This window comes from Podarcis bocagei (assembly GCF_964188305.1).
Source record: "Podarcis bocagei genome assembly, chromosome: 14".
In the NCBI taxonomy this organism is placed as follows: Eukaryota; Metazoa; Chordata; class Lepidosauria; order Squamata; family Lacertidae; genus Podarcis; species Podarcis bocagei.
In genome coordinates, this window is record NC_138139.1 from 18,598,617 (window position 1) to 18,621,563 (window position 22,947).

The 22,947-nt window shown below is 44.1% G+C and overlaps 1 protein-coding gene across 5 annotated transcripts in view; it reads right to left on the reverse strand.

The window, feature by feature from the left end:
- The window catches only part of ZFAND6 (zinc finger AN1-type containing 6), an 84,300-nt gene that overhangs the window by 18,342 nt on the left and 43,011 nt on the right, over positions 1-22,947 (reverse strand). For all 5 annotated transcript variants that reach the window (XM_081171300.1, XM_081171303.1, XM_081171302.1 and 2 more), the window contains exon 2: positions 2,466-2,636. In XM_081171300.1, the coding sequence (XP_081027426.1) occupies positions 2,466-2,619 (154 nt within the window). In that variant the 5' untranslated portion in view covers positions 2,620-2,636. The remainder of the gene's footprint in view (positions 1-2,465; positions 2,637-22,947) is intronic.

A 22,947-nucleotide genomic window follows, 5' to 3' on the forward strand; every position in this document is an offset into this window, starting at 1 on the left:
ATCTTAGGGCTGGGGGAGACTTTAGGCTGTGATGATTTCAGGACAGAATGAAATCTACACCTAAGTTATTAACCACACCTCAGTTGCTTAGAACAGGGTGCCGATAATGCCAACATTGCAGGTTCGATCCCCCTATGGGACAGCTGCATTACAGGGGTTGGACTACAATTCAATTATATATGCCCAACTACAAGAGATGGCAATTGTGCCTTTGAATTTAATGTGCAGGTTGGTTTGTTTTTAAAATTCAAGTAAGATAAAATTTGATATTTTAAAAACACAAAGAATACCTCTTCGGGGGACGATAATCAATCCACACTACACATAGCTAAACAACGGAATTTACTGCAGCGATGGCCAACAGCTTGGACGGTTTTAAAAGAGGATCAGACAAATTCATGGGGGATTGGATTTACGATACTGCTTTAAGTGAATAGTGCAGATAAGGCCATACTTTTAGGGCTGCTGTTTTAAGTAATTCTGACATGGCTTTGCACTAACGAATCATAGAGCTTTAAACAGGTGGTCTGGATGTGGCCTAAGTTAAGAAAGTATTAATGGTCGCTTCCTGGAAAAGTTGCACTATCTTAAATGATGTGCAACATGCTATTTGGCAGGAAGGTCAACAGTGTAATGGGAGGTTCTGCAAGTCGCGTGTTGCCATTTTAATTTGGCAGCAGCTGTTTCCAGATCACCTGTTTTTCTCTCCCTCCTCAACATAGCTATCCCTTCCTACATTGGCCGGTTTTGGCTCACAAACCAACCAGTCCCTCAATATGGCAGGGATGGGGAACTTTGGAACCAGAGGCCAAATGCGGCCCCTTAGACCTCTGTACCTGGCCCTCAAGACCTCTCTCACCAGCCCCACCTTGCAGCCTTCCTGCCAGTCTGGAATGTGCACTTAATACTCTAATAATGCAGTTGGCCTGGATGGAGGACAGGGTGCCAACTTGAATAAAATATTGGGGGAGCAGGTAACCCACATAATCGATCGCCAAGACGCAGTACATGCACACCAGCTGAATGGCAATGACCATCAACTGGGGGGGGGGAGGACGAGTGGCTGGCCCCCTCAAATATATTTTTTTAGGGGCTGAAGGGACCTTGGCCCCTAGGAGTTGGCTCCTATGAGCCTGCTGTACAAAGGTAAGATTCACACTCAGGTCACTTTTGCCTCTGACTCTGCCCACTATTGGCATGTGGCCCCTGGAAGACTGCACAGAAGGGAAAGCGGCCCTCAGGCTGAACACTTCTCCCCGCTCCTGCTCTACAGCTATTTACGGCAGTGTCGGGCAGACTAAGCTTGCAATACTTTACCACAAGTAAAATACGAGTTGCAAGAATGACCCTTAGACTATACTGACAAAAAAAAAAACCTGTTAAAACTGCGTAGGCCTAATGTTCCGTTTGAAGCTGAATCATAATCTGTTTGGTGATACTACAGGCCACACACAATTAGTCACAGTTCTTCTTTTCCTTCTCTCTTTCTCTCCCGTTCTACAATTAGCAACTGCCTGCTGCAAGACAAAGGAAGGCAGTCTGCTTAGCATGGCCCATTCGACATACACAGGCCAAGCGAAAATCCCAGCTGTCTTGGACAGGTCACGAGATCTTTGCAGGAGTGCGGAATCTTTTGGGCCTTGGTGGGGTTTTTATCTTGCTGCCACCCTGTGGGCCAACTCTGACAAGTTGGTAGGGATCACCCACCTGTCAATTATCTGACCCATGCACTTGTATCCTGAAAGGACCCCTGGACGATTAAGTCCAGTCAAAGGCGACTATGGGGTTGCAGCGCTCATCACGCTTTCAGGTTGAGGGAGCCGGCGTTTGTCCACAGACAGTGCCTCCACCCCCATTATTTTGCCATGACAGGGAACCAGGCAGAGGGCCTTCTTGGTAGTGACACCTGCCCTGCGGAACGCCCTCCCAGCAGATGTCAAGGCAATAAACTACCTGACTTTAAAAAGATAGCTGAAAGCAGCCCTGTTCAGGGAAGTTTTTAATGTTTAATGTTTTATTGTGCTTTTAATTTTGTTGGGAGCTGCCCAGAGTAACTGGGGAAACCCAGCCAGATGGGTGGGATACAAAATTATTTATTTATTTATTTATTTATTTATTTATTTATTTATTTATTTATTTATTTATTTATTTATTATTATTTTTCCAGCATGTCTAAACAGCTTCTGGTGCAACAGAACACTGTGATGGAAGCCAAAGCACACAGAAACACCACGATGTGGCTAAAGTTCCCCTATGTTACCTGCAGCACCTGGCAGGAGTGAACCCCACAACCTGCCCATCGCCTGATGTCACCCAGTGACGTCAGCTGATTGGTTTGGGGGAATGGGGGGGGGAGATGGCTTTATGGACCAAACTGACCAGCAAACTGGAGGTTCCCTACCGCAGCCACATGGGCTTGTGCATCTAGAAGTCAACCCTGACACATTTTGGAGATCTGAACTCACCTGGTGGGCTAATTCTACCATTACTACCATTCTGTCGTTGAAGATGTTCTTTATAGCATACCGAACACATGCCATTCGTACGAGGGTTTCCGTAAAATCCACACCCAGTAGAACAAAGCATAGGCACTTGGCTATGGTTGGTTTCTTGAGCCATACTCTTTTTCTAGTGACCTGGGAAAACAAGAGAGTCGGGTTAGTCAAGGAGTTCAGACCCGCCCTTAAGTTTTTTGCATTCGAGACATTCCACAAAGACATCATAAAGCCCCTACCAACCTGAGACCAGCATGACCTTTAAGTTCAAGTATACCATCGGGATCTATACACCGAGTCATAAGAAGTTTGCAGAAAGAGGTGGTCAGTGGCTGCCCCTCTCCACTGAAATTCTCTCCTCTGGAGACTTGCCAAAGCTGCAGCCTATGCATCTTTCACTGGTGGTGCAAGACATTTTTATTCAAGTTGGCTTACAACAGCAATGCAGAGGATGGTATAATTGCAATATTGTGACATATCTTACTCTGGGCAAACTATGAGCTGTAGCTAAAAGCTTGTTCTTTGACCAGGGCTAGCCACTGTAGTGCCTCTCATCATCATCACAATCATTTTACAGTAGTACCTCAGGTTAAGTACAATTCGTTCTGGAGTCCGTTCTTAACCTGAAACTGTTCTTAACCTGAAGACCACTTTAGCTAATGGGGCCTCCCGCTGCCGCACAATTTCTGTTCTCATCCTGAAGCAAAGTTCTTAACCCGAGGTACTATTTCTGGGTTAGCAGAGTCTGTAACCCGAAGCGTCTGTAACCTGAGGTACCACTGTATTTGTATGGCCCCCTTTCCACAGTTAAAACCATGGTCAAAGCAGCTTACGGGGGGGGGGATACATAATTGCAGAAGCTATAAACAATAAATATAAAAATTGACAAAACTGGACAATTGCCGCATAAATCAAAATAAGAGCTGAAAAGATACAAAAAAAAATAATAATCAACTGCAGCAGCAACAACAAAAAAAACCAACAGCACCCCACTAAACAATACTGCAGTTTAAGCATCTGTTCGGCTTTTGCAGTTGGAGTCTGTCAGGGCCCTGCCTTTCTAGGCCAGAAGGGGGAAAGCCAGCAAGGCGGGGGCAGGTCTTCCAGGTCTTAAAGCCAAGATGGTCTCTGGCCGCCTCAGCTTTTGTAGCTGGAATCTGTATTTTTACATTTTTACCTAATCATTTGACAATTCTTAACAATTATAAGGAAAACTGCTCCAGAGAAAAATACTTCAGAAATAATACTCTACAAGGAAATATTCCTTAACATAAAATTACCATTAAAAAAAATGAAACAAAACTCAAGGCCTACTTGAATTTGCATTGCGGGAGGTAATTATTTTCCTGACAAAATTGTATGAGGGGCAACCAGTTTTCCCATAATTGACTTCCATATCACTTGGAATTCTTATACTTAGATAATTTGTTTTTTGACGTTATAGCCAAATCCCAAACTTTATTAAGCCAATCTTTCTGAGAAGTGAGTAATGAAACTTTACAATTTTCAGTCATTAATATTATTACAGCTGTTAACAAATAGGGTGCAGGTTCTAATTCTCAGAGTGGTTTAACACTCAAGTCCTCTTCCCAGGGAACTCTGGGAATTGTAGTTCTGCGAGGGGAAATAGGGGTCTCCTAGCAACCTCCAACACCATTAACAAAACTACAGTTCCCAGAGTTCTTTGGGGGAAGTCATAACTATTAAAGTGGTTAGAGAATGATTTAAATGTATTGAGCAAATGGGGCCTATGCTTGGACTAGAAAATATACCAGAACAGAGGTGCAAGGAGGAAAATCCATGGCAGCTCAGTGCATGCAGAAACAATTCCCTGAAATCCGAAAGTTTGACTTGAGTGATTTTATTAAAATCATGAGTGGCAGTGTAGGAAGGTTGGGGGAGGGGGGGAAACCAACACTGTCAAATAGACAAAAACAGGAAGTAGTATAGGAGGATGAGTAAACCTCTGAAGAAGAACAAGAAAAACCGGATCCAGTTCTACCTGAGCCAGCTCCCCAATTCTGTAGCTAGAGGATGAAGGCAGGAGACAGCATCTAGGATAAGGACTCTTGAAAAAGCATTCTGCACACTGTCAACACTTTCAAAATATTGAAGATGTAAATAAACCTGAGTTCCTCAAAAATCAGGAAAAAAATCGCAGATGTTAGAAGGTTTCTGTCTTGAGGGAACTTTTTTAAAATTAAGCTGAACTTAAAAGCCGATCAAGATTTCGCCATGTTAGTGAGAGCAGAAGGGGACATTATGCAGCAAGCTTATCAGTTAAGTGTACTGGGTTCCCTTCCTGACCCCTGACAAAAAGCAGCTGTGGAGGGAGGGGTGAGAAGGATATTTAACCCTTTCTCTTCCTGCTATTTGTCTCCTCAAAGATTGCTTTTCCATGGGGGTTGGGGGAAGAGCCATGTATGCCCACCCTATGTAGACACAGCCTAGTTTGGTCCTGAAATCAACAATGCAGGTGGAAAATGCTCTATTAACAATACAAAGAACTTCATACCAGCCCTTTGACATACAGGGCCGCTTTGTAGTAGTAGTAATAGGGTGCTGTGCCAAAGAGTGTACAATCTAGATCTGCTAGTGGTGCCTGGAGAGGTTGGGAGATGTCAGCTTTTGTTTCAGGTGGTGATTAAGACTTTTGGGTAAGGCGAGGCTTTATGGAAGAACAGACTTTGAAAGAGGTGAGGAGGCATATGGAGAAACAAGGGGAAAGGTAAGAACCTAAGACGAGCCCTGCTGGATTCATGTCAAAGGTCCCTCTAGTCCAGCACCCAAGTTCACACAGTGGCCAACCTGATGCAACGACACCCCCTTCCACTTGTGACCCTGCGCAACTATCATTCAGAGACTCAATGTCGCCAACAATGGAGATAATCTCAGCCGTCATGAGTTGTAGTCATTGATAGCCTTCTCCTAAATCACCCACCCCGTCATAGGAACCGCCCTACCAGAGACCCGTCTAGTCCAACAAAGGTAGATGAGTCTGAAGAGCACAGACTGTGGATGAATAAATATTGGGCTGTGAGAGCTGGGCTGTGATTAGCTTTAAAAATTAAGAGGGCAAGGCAGCAGCTAGTGAAGGGTTTGAAGGGATCACATGGTCTTGAGCTGTCTTCTCCGCTGCCCTCCAGATGTTTCAAGACTACAATTCCCATCAGCCCCAGCCAACAGATGATGGAAGTTGTAGTCCAACAACATCTGGAAGAGCATCAAGCGGGTCTTAAGCGGTGAGGGAAATGAATGATCACCTCCAACAGGGTTAGAGGCGAGAGTGTGTGTGATTCAATAAACCTACCAAGGCACAAGTGATCTCATTCGGCTTAACACAACCAAGAAACAACAGCTGAACAATTGCTGATGACTGTGGAGCATGAGGATGCAAGAAAGCAAAGCCAGGAGTTGTTATTTAATATTACTACTCCAGCCTCGAAACCTTGCATACCTGTTAGCATTCCCAGGCTACAGAAGCCAATTAATAGGATCAGAGACAGCTGCATTTAGTAGGATTAGCCCCCAAATCTCAGGCTTTTAATCCTCCTATACAAAGAGCCAATTTCAACTGGGGTGAGTGAGGAGGAATCAGGATCTTGAGTCACAGCTTAACCAACTGTTTGTTACAGCGTAAACATAGAAATCATAAAATCAGAGTTGGAAGGGACTCTGAAAACCATCTAACCCAACCCACTGCAATGCAGGAATATGCAGCTGTCCCATACAGGATCAAACCTGCAACCTTGGCGTTATCAGCACCATGCTCTAACCAACTGAGCTATCCAGGCACATGCTGTACCCCAACCTGTGTAGTGTCTTCAGTGGCCACTGTGGCCCCAATCAACTCCTAAGCAAGACTGGCTCAGAAAGACTGCAACTTTCAAATGACTTTGATCAAGAAAACAAGGGTTCCCATCAAACACAGCTAGGAGAGAAAAGTACTAATTGCAGAAAGAAATGCCCAGTGGCAGTCTGCTAATACTGCAAGTCACAAGGAAGCAAGAGCAGAAGTCAACAGGTATATCCTGAGCCAGGGTGGGCAGCACTGGGCTAGCATAATGTTGTTGCACTCCAACTTCCATCAGCCCCAGCCAGTACGGCCAATGGTCATGGATGGTGGGATTTGTAGTCCAGTAACTCCTGGAGGGCACCATGTTGGCTGCAAGATAACCAATGTTTACGTGCCGAGCTTTGATGAGGAAGGATTTGGCTCCAATCAAGCGTGCTCATATTGAAGTTAATGAACATGACTAACTTAGGTTCATTCATTTCAGTGCGTCCTCTGCGTAGGAGGACTTAGTTGGAGAGAACACAATATTTATAAGTATGGCCACCAAAACGTTACATCATTTTCAACCCCCACCTCCCCCAAATCAAGATTTACTAACTGCAAATATGCAACACTACGTGGACACAAACTTATGAAACTGAAACAGGTATCCAAGGCAAGAACTTAGGCCAGGAAGAGAGCGGGAGGCAAAGAGCTGAAGAGTTGATAGTATTTGGGTTGTGTTCGTCTAAACTCCTAACAGGAGAAACCAGAGTTCCATCTTTGCTCTATTTGACCACCCTCGGGGAGGTGGATTGCAAGAACATTTGAAATGCCTTCAACCAATGTCTTACCAGGCCACATGCAACGTGTTAATCCTAGAATATAAAGCCGCAAATGGCTTGGGACCCAAGTACCTAATAGAGTACCTTCTTCTATGCCAACTGTCATGGCCTCTATGATCAGCAGGTGAAGCCTGGGACAGCTCAGTTGGTAGAACATGAGACTCTCAATCTCAGGGTTGTTGGTTTGAGCCCAACTATGGGTGAAAGATTCCTGCATTGCAGGGGATTGGACTAGATGATCCTCACAGTCCCTCCCAACTCTACAATTCTGTGATGTGGGGCCACCAGAGCTGCCTGGTTGGAACTGCCCCACGACAGGGCCTTTTCATTGGTGGGCCCATGGTTGTGGAATGCCTTCCCTAGTGAGGTGTGCCTGTCTCCATCAATATTAACTTTCAGGAGGAATTTGAAAACATTCTTGTTTACATTCTGTGTTTTTATATTGTGATTTTATCGCCCTGAGACATGTGATTTGTTTAGAAAAATAGACATTTGGTGGTTGAAGACTACGATTCCTGGGAATCTTGAAATCATTTGCTGGAAGTCTGTTTTCAATTGCAACTGCTTTCAGGTGTTTTTAGAGCATTTTGGTTTTGTTTTAAAACTGTATATACATTTGCTGCCTTGGACTCCTTTGGGAGGAAGAATGGGAAACAAATTCAATCAATAATTTTAGGAAGTTTCATCTTCAGAGCAGGCCTTTGAGTCTATAGTACGGCGTGAATAGCTTAGTTACACGGAAACAGTAATTACTACTTACAAGAAAGGCTGAGTGCAGCTGTGATACGGATTAGTGGAACACCGGCTTGAGGATCAAAGATTATAATGGGCTATAAAGTGGAACACGCCAATAACTCTGGTTAATCTCAGGGAGAAGAAGACGCAAACAGCAGGAAAAACTTCGTTTACACGAAACATTCCTGACAAGCAGCAAGTGGGGAGGAGGAGAAAAGTCACCCTTTCCTAAGTAAAAAGCTTTCACAGCATCCTACTGCGCGGGTCCTCAAGTCCTATCACAGTAATTATCAGAAATATGCCACTCTGAACATGATTTATAAAGAAGTGCCATGACACCAGCTTTTATTTTACAGCACGCCATTTCAATATCGACTTAAGAAAAGGAGCAGTAAACAAAGCTCAGGCTCTCTGAGCGTGGACTGAAAGGAGAGCGTTTCACAGAAGTGTCAATTCCAGAAGCAAAGTGATTTATTAAGAAGCTATTGACTGGTTTTTAATTGTTTTGAATGTACCACTTTACGCCAAAGTGTCTTAACGTGCCTGTGAGGGCAGAAAAGACTAAATGAAACAGCCCAACAAAAAAATTCTTTAGATGGCCGTCAAATGACAACGCTTCTTCCTTTGAGAAGATGAGAAATTATCTCTTAGAAAACGGACCACAGTCATTCATGAGCGCGGAAATTTTTTAAAAAAACTTCTGACTGGAGAATAATTCTGATTAGTGTCACAGACTGGGCAGTATATAACAACTGTAGGGAATCATTCTCATATGCTGATCTTTCAGCGAACTCCAAGAATAAAATATGGGCAGGGCTAGCTGTTTCGGTTCTTTTATACTGCCCTAATAAGCCTCACTTAAGAACATAAGAAGAGCTTGCTGGATCAGGCCAATGGCCAATGCCATGGGTAGGCAAACTAAGGCCCGGGGGCTGGATGCGGCCCAATCGCCTTCTAAATCTGGCCCGCGGAGAGTTCGTGAATCAGTGTGTTTTTACATGAGTAGAATGTGTGCTTTTATTTAAAATGCATCTCTGGGTTATCTGTGGGGCATAGGAATTCATATTTTTTTCCAAAATATAGTCTGGCCCCCTACAAGGTCTGAGGGACAGTGGACCGGCCCCTGCTGAAAAAGTTTGCTGACCCCTGGCCAATACAGTCCAGCATCCTTTTTTCACAGTGGCCAACCAGATGTCTATGGGAAGGCTGCAAGCAGGACCCAGGTGCAAGAGAACCATCTCCCTCTGCGGTTTTCAGCAAATGGTATTCAGAAGCAAATTACCATCAGGGGTAGCAGCTACTGAGAGCCTTCTCCTCCATGACTTTGTCTAATCCTTTAAAATAACCCAGCCATCTGGGCTGGTGGCTATCACTGCCGCTTGTGGGAGAGAATTAAAACCAAGAGCTGTGTGAATAATGACTTTCATTTGTCTGTCCTGAATCTTTGTTGGATCTCCCCGACTTCTAGTGCTACGAGTAGAGCTGAGTCATGTATCGATTCATCGTCCAACACTGATCTAAAGTGGAGATCGCGATTTCAGAGTTTTGGGGCAGGCAATGTGTCGCGAACCCCCGCTCCCCCTGGGCGCAGCCAGCATTGCGCACTTCCCTCCCAGGCGCCATGCAAGGCTGCCCAATGATTGCCAACTCCTCCCTCAGCCCAGCCGCCAGCCTCGGGAGCCCAAGACTCAAGTAGGGCTTGCCAGCCAGCCAGCCAGCACCTCTGCTTCTTTCTCTGGTCCTGCAAGCGGCTGCCTCCTCACTCCCTTTCTCCTCATGCCAGGTGCTGAGCTGCACCCAGGTGGAACAGAGCCGCCTCCTGTGCCTTGCGTGACATTCCAGAGGGTAGCTCCTGGTAGCCGCCACTTGCAAGATGAGAGCTCCAGGGAGGCTGGCGGCGCCCCAGGGCTCTGTGTTTGCGTTTGCGTTGCCATGAGGTGCCCTTGCAGATGCACTCTGCCCGGGGCTGTGCAGCCCACCCTCACCATGAAGCGGCAGAAGCTGCGCATGATGCTGCTGATTGTCTGTGTGGCCGGTTGCCGAGGGCGGGGGGCAACCGCCTTCTTCCTCCCACCTTTCCGACACCGTGATATACAGTCATACCTCGTGTTGTGTTTGCTTCAGGTTGCGTCCCATAGCGACCCGGAAATACCGGAAAGGGTTACTTCCGGGTTTCACTACTTGCGCATGCACTCAAAATGATGTCACGCGCATGCACAGAAGTGGCGAATCACGACACACGCAGACTTGGGTTGCGTTCTGCTCAGGTTGCGAACGGGGCTCCAGAACGGATCCCGTTCGCAACCAGAGGTACCATTGTATTGGGATATATTGCAAGGTTTAACTTCCGAACAAAAAAGGTTGCCTTGTGTCTGTCTGTCTTTCGTATGGTAAGCGGAGGCACTAATCCCTTTCCTTTAGTACACCCTGATCAAAGATGAAACACACAAAATGTGAGTGTAGCCTGCTTGTTGGTATGCAGTTTGGAGCATCCAGAAGCAAAAGGGAACACGGTTAATATTTAATTTCCACTCTATGATTTCAGAACTGGCCATTCAAGAGTAAATTTCTGGCTCAATCCAAGTCAATGCCCTTGAAAATTAATTTCAGCCAACTCAGTTCTACAGCAAAAGAAACAAAACTCCACAACACAACCCGCTCTTATCCTGTGCCAGATCATTGATCCACTAGCCTAGTACTATCTTTGACTGTCAGCAGCTTTCATTGGCCTCAGGTCAGAAGATGTCTTTCCCAGCTCTTCTGCCTTTGCGTGGAGAGGTCAGGAAGCAGGTCTGGAATTGCCTACCCGCAGAGCATGTGTTTTATCAGAGTTCTCAATCCCCAGATAGAATACTTGCTCTGAAGTTGCTCTGATACTTCTGCTTTCTACTTGTTCAAACTATGCACGTAAACAGCAAAGCACGGAAAAACATTTCTGCCCAGAGGATATGAAAAACATTTTCTTCTTTAAAAAGGGGACATTGCCACATTTGTCTCAGCAAATGGCAGGTTTTACTATTTTTAGACCAAAGCCTCAGATGTTTCGCAAAAAGCACTTTCAAAAAGAGGGGGGAAATCTATAGATTTAGGATTTCACATCAAAGAAACAGGTTTTGGGTTTTTTAAATGAGATTTTCCAGTTGCACAAATTCCCTGTTGGACATCCCAAACTAACAAGTGTAAAAAGCCAAATGAACACAAGGTGTGCTTTGCTCCTTGCTTATGGTATTATTGCTTGGGTGCCTGTGAGATCAGGGGTGTATATGTATATGTATATCACACACACATACATACACACACACACAGTGTCAAACCCCAGTTCCCAAACAGCTCCATTTTGGAATGTTTCAGCTCCCAAATGCCTAAAACCCGGAAGTAAATGCTCCGGCTTTTGAACATTTTTCGGAAGCCAACGTCCAACGCAGCTTCTGCTGAGTACAGCAAGCTCTTGCAACCAATTGGAAGCCGTGCATCGGTTTTCAAACATTTCGGAAACTGAATGGGCTTCCGGGACATATTACATTCAACAACCAAAGTTTGAAAAGAGAGAGAGAGAGAGAGAGAGAGAGAGAGAGGGAGGGAGGGAGGGAGGGAGGAAGGAAGGAAGGAAGGAAGGAAGGAAGGAAGGAAGGAAGGAGACAACCACTTGCCAGTTCTTCATCTTTCCTACTCCAGCCCTTCTCCTCTCAGTTTATATATAGCAGCTGCAGCACAAGCTTAAAGAGACTCCCAGACTGACAGGTGCCAGGCCCCACAGACCAAACTAGGTAGGCCAATTAACACCAGACCTCTAGAGAAACTGAAGGCCAATGAGATACAAGTTTGTGGCCTGGGCCTATTCCGATACTGCCAGGCCTGCTAAAATCTCAACAGATTTTCTGAACTATAGCCTGATCATGGTTCAAAAAATACTTTCGAATGAGAAAAATGATATTTAGTCTCATGTGAATTCAAAAACAAACAAGCCCGCACCAAAGCAGGAATAAACTCTGCACAAGTTGCTCCTTCAGCCAGGTGACTCAGAGTCAAGGCAGAGCCAGAATCAGATTAGCAGTTGTCTTCAGTGCGCTCTGCAAACAGAAGGGTTTATTTATTTTATTTAAGACACGCCGCTTAATTATTCCTATTTCTAAGGCTGGTCTGCAGAATCAAGTTGCCAACAAATGAAAGCTTTTCCCAGAGGGTTTCTATATGGTTTATTTCAGACTCACCTGGGCGATCTGAAAAAACTGACTAGGAAACAGAGGAGTTTACTGAGCAAACCCAAAGGGGATTAAAATATATTAGTAGTGGCTGTCCGGATCTCCTCTGCCTCTCATACCAAGCTGAAGTTCTCTCCCTGTCTCTCACGGAGTTTGGGGGAGAAGGAAGGACATAAAAAAATGGTGACTGTAACACTCCTTCAGGAAAGCAAATGACAACTGTTTTCATTGATCAAATTCTGGGCACTGAGTGTGTTGAGAGTGTGCCTTTGAGGACAAGGTCAAATTATTTTCAGGGTCGCCAAATTACATAAACACTGTGCAGGTGCTTGGCTGCGTGTTTGCTGCCAAACCCCATAATCCAACATCAAGAGGCTCATAAGTGCAAAGTGTTGTACTAAAAAATAAAAGCAGGGCCCGACTACTTGCAGAAACAGGAAATTTCTATCTTTGCACCTATTATAATATGCCACCACTGGCTGACAGTGGCCCAGACAGTGTTTGAAACGTGCTAGACACGGGTGGCGCTGTGGAGGGACGCGGGTGGTGCTGTGGGTTAAACCACAGAGCCCAGGACTTGCCAATCAGAAGGTTGGCGGTTCGAATACCCACAACGGGGTGAGCTCCCGTTGCTCGGTCCCTGCTCCTGCCAACCTAGCAGTTCGAAAGCACGTCAAAGTGCAAGTAGATAAATAGGTACCGCTCTGGCGGGAAGGTAAACGTCGTTTCCATGCGCTGCGCTGGTTCGCCAGAAGTGACTTAGTCACGCTGGCCACATGACCCGGAAGCTGTACGCCGGCTCCCTTGGCCAATAAAGCGAGATGAGCGCCGCAACCCCAGAGTCGGCCATGACTGGACCTAATGGTCAGGGGTGCCTTTACCTTTAGGCACCAGGCACATTTTGCACCTGGCTTTCAACCACTTGCAACCAAGTGAAGATGCCCAGGTGCCAGGATGGCACCTGGCCTTTCCACCATCTGGGGATCATTGGATTGGGACTGTTTTCACACACTAATACCCCATCCTGTAGAATTCTATCACTTATATTTTATTTGCACAATCAGATGAATTTCTGGAACCATATTGTTTTTTCTGTGCAGCCTGAGCAGGAGGAGTCACCATTAAGACAGAGAGGTTGGATTTTGCCAATGTACACCTGGATCAAGCGACTTTTCTTCTTTCTCAAAGCTCTTAACCTAGCTCAAGCTTGTCATCTGAACTCGCCAACTGAGAATCAATCACAGTGAGTCCATCATTTGAAAAGTAAGACTTTAGAGCCATCTTGCCCAAGGCATTCCATTTTGGTGACTGCAACCTTGGTTTAAGGAGCCATTTGGCGTCTAGTTTATATATATATATATCTGAGTTTCTAACATTGCCCCAGACCAGCTACTTGGCTGCCAAAGAAGGAACGGGGTGCAAGACAGGTCCAAGGTTAACTTTAAAGGTTAGTTGCAAGGATGCAACAAAGTGTTGCCTGCTTGAAGATTAAGAAGAAGTGGTTCTGCTGAAAAAGGAAGGCGTTTTAATATGGTTTGGGCAGTTTAAGTATGGAAACTGAGTGCACTTTACCAAATAATGTGTATACGCTGTCCCTGGCATTGCCTGTTGTTTAAGGGGTTAATGAGCACATAGACCTGATGTATGCCCAGTTATACCCCCCCTTTCCAAGTGCACATAATCAGCTTTCCAACTGCACATTTCCCTCCCAGTTGTACATTCTGTGTCCAACTGCACACTAGAAAAAACAAACAAACCGTGGAAAGAATCCGTATACAGGAAGAAAGACAGATACCCCTCACAACTGCATTCACACCCTCTTTCCAACCAAAGAAAGAGCACAATGATTTATACACACTATGTGGCAGGATGCCAATTTCCTATTGTGTCATCTTGTCACAAAATCAAGCTGCCTGGATGAATACGGATTGAACAGGAGTGTGCGCACGTGTTAGCAAGGACGATTAATATTGCAAGGAGAGAAGAATCACTGGCTTTGCAGGAAGGCGAGATTAGACGCTAGCCAACACGTGACGTCTATCTTACTTTTAACCCCAAGGAAGTACCCGTGGCTGCTTCCCTACTTGACCGCTACTTCCTGCTTTGACACTCTGAACTTAATGCACCGTCTAAGAATAGGGAGGGAGAAAGGGGGTGCTATTTTTAGAAGGGAAGGCTGGCTGAGAGACAGATGGGGAACTGAGCTGAGTTTACACAACTCTTCATTTGGAGATCACCACCCTATGGATTCTGACCACCCTATTTTGAAAGAGAAAGACAGGCAACGAACAGCCCAGCTATTTCTGTAGGTCGAAGGGAGTCTTTGGCAGTGTATGAATGTTTGTATTTATTTATGTATTTGGACCAGCCTCGTCACAACACATGGCAAACCACTTTTGCAGCCTAGGAATTTGTTTTACAAAAGCAGTTTGTGGCACAGCAGGCTTTAAGGCAGGCTTTCCCAAACTTTGGTCTCCAGATGTTTGGGGACTACAACTTCCATCATTCCTACCTAGCAGGAGCAGGGGTCAGGGATGATGGGACTTGTAATCCAAAAACAGCTGGTGACCCAAGTTTGGGAAACCTTGCTCTAGAGGGCCAATAATTCCACTGAGTGTGCCCAAGACATAAGCATGCCTGAAGTAGCTGTTTGAACCCCAAGCAGCACAGTCTTCAACCAGGGTTTGTATGATAAGTTCAAAAGAACAACAACAACAATCAATGTTTCTCTGTCAGTGTGTTGACATTTTCCAAACACAAAGCACACAAATCAACGTTTAAATATACCTCTTTCAACATATTTGCTCTCGAGATAAATATTTCTGATCAATGCATGTTAATATATATTTGAAACGAGGAACCATGTTGGCGGTTTTAGGAAGCCCAAAAGCCAGTGGATAACTAAATTACAATCTGTACAAACTAAATTACAATTCGTGCAGGAGATGCAGATGCAGATGAGTTTAGTTTAATTTCCTCAAGCGTTCCTACTTAAGGAAGGAATCAGTCTGCCAAAATGAGATGTACTTAAACACACACACTAGGTCCATTCTTACTGAAGAAGTGGAGCCATGCACTCTCAGGTTACTAGTCCACAACAGTTTCAGAAATCTACACTAGTTATTTCCTGCTAATACTGAAAGAAAGAGAAATCCAGTCAATATTGCTCCCATTTACTGAAACCCTTCTGCCTGATGTAATGTGAATCCCTGAAGCAAGTGACAAGGCAAGTACCAATTCACAAGTCTAAGATGCCATTACTATGAGAACATCTTGGCATATCATTCACTTAGCTTTCCAGAGTCATTGTTATCCAACTGAAGAAATACCTAAATAGCAGAATACACACAAAGTGTTGGCCAAAGACAGTATCATGAATGAATAAACTAGATATCGTAATCTCATTATTATTATTATAATTAGCAATGTTTACCTGCCCTTCACGCTAAGGTCCTAGGGTGGGTCAATTAGAAGTACAACATTCAAAAGCAGTTAAAACAAACTGCAATCACAGGAATAGGGTGGGCCCTAAAATATATATATCTCAAACAGCCAGAGTAAAGAGCTGTATCATCAGCATTTCATACATTTACATACTGTCCTTTTCCTGCCATATGCTCAAGGCAGTGTTCATGGGGTTGCCATGTGTCTCCCATCCAGACTTAAAGCTGCTTTGCTTTAGCAGGTGAATGCACCCTATGGCCTAAGATATATGCCCTGGCAAAGTACCGGGAGATCCATACCCTCCAACATTTTTCCGATGAAAATAGTGGCACCCTATTCCATAATAATAATTTTACTATTTATACCCCACCCATATGACTGAGTTGGCCCAGCCACTCTGGGTGGCTTTCAACATATATAAAAACAAAATAAATAAAACATTTAATGTTTTAAAACTTCCCTATACAAGGTTGCCTTCAGATGGCTCGGGGGTCAGATTATTCCCTACCCTCTAACATTACTCCGCTGAAAATAGGGACACCTGGGATGACTTCTGTAAATCTGGGACTGTCTCTGGAAAATTGGGACACTTGGAGGGTCTGGGACATCTATTCAGTGTATTTTTTAAAAAATTGTTGCCCAATTAATCTGGGACATCTTTTTAGTTGACTGAAAGTTTTAAATTGATGAATCTAACCGGTCTCCAGGATGAGAAGGAGAAAGAGTTCTGCATGAGTTGGAGACTGACCTAAGCACATTCCCATACTGATCAACGTTTATGTGATAATGCTGCTGAGCGATCAAAGCACTTTATAAATGCCAAGCATGAATAATGCAAGTAAGGCAATGCAGTTTTATTCGAAGACACATCATCTGATAAACAGGGTTCAATCAATTCTTAATTGCAGGATGCATAGCTTTAGCAGTGTGACAAAGATAGATGGAGGGAGGTTTGTCAATGATGAGGGTAGGTGGGGAAAATAATCTTAAGCAGGGAATGAGTGGCATCCTGCAAGAACTTGCTAACACTGACTGACACAACCCACAAATAGGTCAAAAGTTGCACATGACTCTGCAGCTTTTAAATTAGTCACCATCTGAAAAAGCAAAGCGCCACGTCAGATAATGAAAGAGGCAGAGAGGATTTGCTTCAGTACTGAAACGATAGCAAAAAAAAAAGTTGTTTTTTCAATATAACAAGCACTGAGGCACAATAAAACCTGTCAACTGGCCTGTTGTCTTTAAGGGGTCATGAACGGGCCAGAATTCCTGAAGCTGTGAAACAAAATTATGTCCTACAGTTGATTCATACGCTGGCCTCCTAGGTGGTAAAATCCTTGTGCAATTTAGCACTTCAGTTTCATGTGATAAGCCTTTCGATTCTAATCTACCCAATAGTGAAATTACCAGGATTTTCACAACAGAGAGATAAGTTTATAGAGGCAGTGGAACATAATAGCTAAAGTCTTGGAATAAGACTAGGGAGACCTGGATTCAAATCTTTACCATGAAGCTCATTTAGGGACTCTAGGACAGCTAGCCATTCTCACCCTGACCTACCTCACAGGGCTGTTGTGAGCATACAATGGGGAGGGGGTTGCACCAAAATGACTCATGGAGGTTGTTGTTGTTGTTTTCCAGAGGAAAACCTATGAATATGTCATTATTGTGTCTCTTTTCCTCAAAAGGAAGCCAAAAGTGTGTGTGCCAATTAAAGCAGGTGCTTTCAAATATTTGCATGACGTTAGCTGGCAATAGGACTCTGAGGCAATATATCAAGCTTGTGTGTGTTCTGCAGTCCCTGCATGTTTAGTTGGAAGCAAGTCCCACTGTGCTGGGCTTACTCTCAAGAAAAGCAATTCAGCACTGCAGTCTAGCTTTACTTCAATGTTCCTTAGAAACCCACAGAAACCTATCTTCGCCAATTCAGCTTTTCCTTCACCTGTCACAAATAGTCAAGATTTTTATTGCTTATAGCCAATGTCCATCACAATACAAACCACTAAACAAACCGTAAGTAAAGTGAAAGAATGATGATGATGATGATTATAATCCAGGAGGACATTAACATAAAATATCAGAAATACAAATACAGTGGTACCTCGGGTTACATACGCTTCAGGTTACAGACTCCGCTAACCCAGAAATAGTGCTTCAGGTTAAGAACTTTGCTTCAGGATGAGAACAGAAATCGTGCTCTGGCAGCGCGGCGGCAGCAGGAGGCCCCATTAGCTAAAGTGGTGCTTCAGGTTAAGAACAGTTTCAGGTTAAGAATGGACCTCCGGAACAAATTAAGTACTTAACCCGAGGTACCACCGTAGTTAAAACCTAAGACAATAAAAAATACCCTGTATCATTTAAGTTAACAAGTCTGCATGGCAGCCTACATTGTTTTGGGCCTAAAAAAAGGAGAATCATAGAATTGTAAAGCTGGAAGGGACCACAAGAGTCATGCAGCCCAACCCCCAGTAATGAAGGAATATTTTGCCCAATGTGGGAATCAAATCCACAACCCTGAGATGAAGAGTCTCATGTTATACCAACGGAACTATCCCTGTAATCTGTATGTTCTGCACTGCTAGCAGCATATAAAGCTACCCTTTTGGTAACAAACTTGTCCATGTCAACCAGCAGACATCTAATTTTAAAATCGTATGATTGGCCTCCTGGAACAAGGTAGCTATCCAGATATTCTTACAATTTGCATTGGCCATTGCTGACTATGGCTGCTGGGAGTCAGAGTCCAACAACATTTGGAGGGCAATGAATTATCCAAACCCATCTACTAAATATTTCGGGAAACTGTTGCTCTGTTTGTTAGACATTTGGACACCTCTTAAGATATCATAACCAAATATTGCATGATGCTTCCTGAGATTTAGAAGCAGGTTTTTGTCTATGTTTGGATACAGTTGGCTGCCATTTTGACTCAAGATGGCGGACTGAACTTTTCAAAACTGCACTGATGTTTGTTTGTTTGATATCCTGAGCAACACTGGATACAAGGCTGCAAGTACCGGATAACTCAAAAAAAGAGAAATGAATATATATCCTAGTAAGTTTATAGAAGGTGATACAGAATATAATGCCTTCCTTGAAGCCTGATTCCTCCACCCCAAGAGATGGTAATTTCTTAACTTTTTTTAAGAGAAAGAGAGAGAGATTTTAGTGCAGCCAATTGACACGTTTTCTCCTCTTAAACTTTACAATGGTGCCAAATTACACCCTGTAGAAGACACAGAGTAGCTGCTAAATGTCTCCTTATGTCACCTTCTCCCCTATAATTAATGGTTCATTTGCCTATGATGTTGCATTATGAGTTTCCCTGTTCTTTCCCCCACATACACCCCTAAAGGCGAATGCTGTGAATTGGGAAAAGTCAGGGTGGGTGCCACCACGGTTTGCAGTGGCTTCTGCTGGAGTATTCTGCAACAAGAAACTGACACTGTAGTAGTAGAGTCGTGCTGGATTTACACCGGATAATTCTGCTTCATTAGTTGCTCTCCAATGCCCCTCCAATGCTAACACAATATTGCAGTCTGGAGGGGCACTCTGGCACTACAGTGCAACTGAAGTGGGACAACCACCCTCCCACCATGTCCAGAACGTTTGTGGTATAAAAAAGAGTTGCAGGATTTCAGCAGGGAGCTACAGGATGGGCGCAGACCGAAAACAAAGCAGCACGAACACCATGAAACTTTCGGAGCTGCAAACAGGATTGAAAGGGGGGAATCACATACACCTGTCCCCAATACCACTATGAGCACAAATTATCATGAATGCACAATAAAAATTTGAAAATCAATTAAATTTTTTGGCAAAGAAGGACATCCAGAAGGGCCCAATCATGTCACAGGTAAGTGAGGTTATGTGTAACATGGAGAAAGAAAGAAAACACAGCACTGGGAATCCGTCCCACGACCTGCCATAATAAGTCATCTGACCCTTAGCAAAAAGTTTGAACAGATGATTCAAAAGCAGTTGCTGGAAAGGCTGAACCCGATCAACAAACATCACAGAACACCCCTAGCTAACACAGCCTTGGAGAGTACTTGCTTCAATTAAAAACAACAACAGTACAAACTTTTTGTACTAATGACACAAGCCATCACACAAACTGTTTACCTGATTCGATATTAAGATTTAATTTTAATTTATTACCAGCCCTTCACCCTAAGGCCCTATGGGGAGGGTTGCCACCATTTAAAAATGCAACATTAAAAACAATTTAAAAACCAGACAAAGTCACAAAAACTAGGGTGGGTTCGAAAAATACGCAGCTCAGGTGTCAAGAGGCTGAGGTGAAAGAGGCAAGACAAGAAAAGCAGGCCTTTTACTGCTCATTTTGCCTTTTCACCAGCAGAGACAGCGAGACATAAAAAAGCTTTCATTAATGAAAAGAAGTGTCCCCAGTATGTTTTCCATTCTGTCCAGCTTAAGCTGCTTTGAATAGTATGACAGATCATACGACGATAAGACTATGAGATTGTGCTAGGAAGGAGGAAGGATTTTTTTTTGTTTTGGCGGCTTCTGCTCCACACACACACACACACACACACACACACACACACACACAGCTGAAAAGACATTTTGTGCTGTCTGGTATCAAACCTTCTATCTCTCGGCGCTAAACAGACCTATGATAATAAGTTAACACAAAATGGATTGTTTAAAAAGGTAATTTTATACATTACAGTGAATGGCAAGCTTGGTGAACTTGTGCAAATTTTTGGTTATTCCAAACACCAAAACAGGTAATTTAATTATTTAAAGGCACTTTTGAGCCACCTTGCAAAGTATAAATATTTCCCAAAAGTACCGTACAAATGTAAAATAAAAACATTTCGAAACAGACATCAAAATTCACAATCACGATATACTTTTAACAGAGGAGCAACACAGCCACTTGAACTCAAGCCAGCAAGCCTGTTACCCTGCAGAAGCTGTTAAATATGTTTTTGCTCCTCATTCCAGCACTGGGCTAGGAAGAAAACCTCTTCCTATGGCAGCACTGCAATGGGGAGGAAAGACCTTCCCCAAAGTGGGCACCTCTTCTGTCTGAACCAGCCAAGAGAGAGGTTTACAACTTTAGTGAGAATTAGGCCAGCGTGAGAACACTGAATAGGATATTCCTACCCTGACTTCAGACACAATATCAAACCATTTTTTGTTGTGACATAACCAACATCTGACAAACCATGGTTTTGAGTGGCCAAATCAAACTAGGAACTGAAACTACAGTTTGAAGCTGGTTTGCAAACCACAGTTTGAGGAAACTGTGGTTTGGCCTTGCACCCAAAGTGCAAACCATGGGAAGTTGCTTGGCCTTATAGGATCCCGGGCAAACCACTGCACAAATCATTGTCCGCCTACATGTCTGCAATTTGTGTCATGGTTTGGAGTCTAAACTGTGGTTTGCGCAACCAGGGATCATGTGTTACCTCTGAATCAACCCACTACATTCCAAAGACCCACTCATAAAATGCATAATAATGTTTTAGGTATTAGGTCTGGATTTGGGCCTCTGAATAAAAGTGCTGAGATTCCCAGGAAGCAGCTGATCATTCCCACTAGCACCTTTTCTAACCTTGAACTACATGCTACAAATGTCTCATTATATAAAATGAATAACCTTTAATGATCAGAAGTCCCAATTCCAGGTTCTGCGAATTCAGAGGCTGCCTGCCCAGTCTCCTGCTTCTGCCCGAAATTATTTTGTGCCAATTCAAACCCAATCCATGCAGCAACAAGGAAGCTGCTGCACTATGGCTCTTCATGCAAGCAGGATACAGTCATACCTTGGTTCTCAAACCGTTCCGGAAGTCTGTTCGACTTCTGAAAATGTTCGAAAACCAAGGCACGGCTTCCGATTGGCTGCAGGAGCTTCCTGCACTCAATCGGAAGCCGCAGAAGCCGTGTTGGACGTTCAGGTTCCAAAGAACGTTCAAAAAGCGGAACACACACTTCCAGGTTTTCGCCGTTCGGGAGCCAAAACGTACAAGTACCAAGGCGTTCGAGAACCAAAGTACGACTGTATTCATTTTGTTCAATCAATAAATGAACAAGTAGCTATTGGTAACACACACAATTGAGACTCTAACATGACCAATTCCCTGAGAATGGCTGTGGCTTAAGTGTCATTCAGTCTTCCCTCAATTACGATTGCTTTCCCTTGACACACTAGCCCTCCAGGGACAAGGGGTCGTCATTTCAAAACACGAGGGAACATCCAAACACTTATTCCCTCCATTTACAACCCCCCAAAAACCTCAGTCTTGGAAGGACTGTACAGTACCACATTATGAAGTTAATTCCCATGTCTCTGAACCAGTTCCAAGCCACAGGAGACAAGTCACCATCCCTTAAACTGAAAATAAGTGGTGGAGGACAACCTTGCATTATCATGGTTCCTACCAAGTGCAGTCCCGGTTGCCAAAACAAGCAGGCACCGAAGGCCCTATTTATATCACAAGTTTGAGGTGCATTGGCAAAGCTTTTATGCTGGTGTTTCCCAAGCTTTTGAAACCCAAAGCACCAACACAGACTCCCAGACTGAAATTGGACACACTTCACACAATGAACAGGCATTCTTCTTAGGAACACAGGAAGCTGCCGGACGCATTGGCCCATCTACCTCCGTACTGCCTACAATGAGTGGAAGTGGCTCTCCAGGGGTTTCAGGCAGAGAATCTTCAGCAAAGGCAAATGCTCCACCACTAAGTGATGGTCCCAACTTTCCTTGTTATTTCAGGATAGTTAATATTAATTATGGGGGCCCCACCCTGTGACCCATCCCTCAAGGCAATGATGGTGCTTCTGGGATTCTCCTATGTCCATCAGCTGCACTGCATGAGAGACCACTGCCGTGGTGGTAGACCCACTTAAATTAATGAACATGACTGGAGTTAGGTCCATTAATTTCAACAGGTTTGCTCTGAGTAAAACTTGGTTGCATACCACATGAACCTATAGTCTGACCCTGCAGGGCTCTCCTTATGGTTCTCGGGGGTTTTCTAGTCCACGGATGATGACATTCATTTTTCAAGGGCAGTTCAGCCCCATTCACATCACCCTGGCAGCCCCCTAAACACATATGTCCTATCTGCACTATACATTCAAAGCAGTATCACACCACTTTAAACAGTCATGGCTTCCCACAAGGAATGCTAGGAAGTGTGGTTTGTTACGGATGCTGACAGTTGTTAGGAGACTCAACCCCTCCCACCAAATTCTCTTCAAAGGGCTACAATTCCCAGAGTGGTTTAACTACCGATCCCTCTTTTTATTATTTCATTTATTTATTCAATTTGTATACTGCCCTATGCCCTCAGGTCTCAGGGTGGTCCACAATACAAAAACAAAAAATACGTAATCAAAATAAAAACAAAAACAACCCAATAACCCCCCGCCAACACATTTTAAAAGGGCACTGGATGTCAATCAGCCAAAGG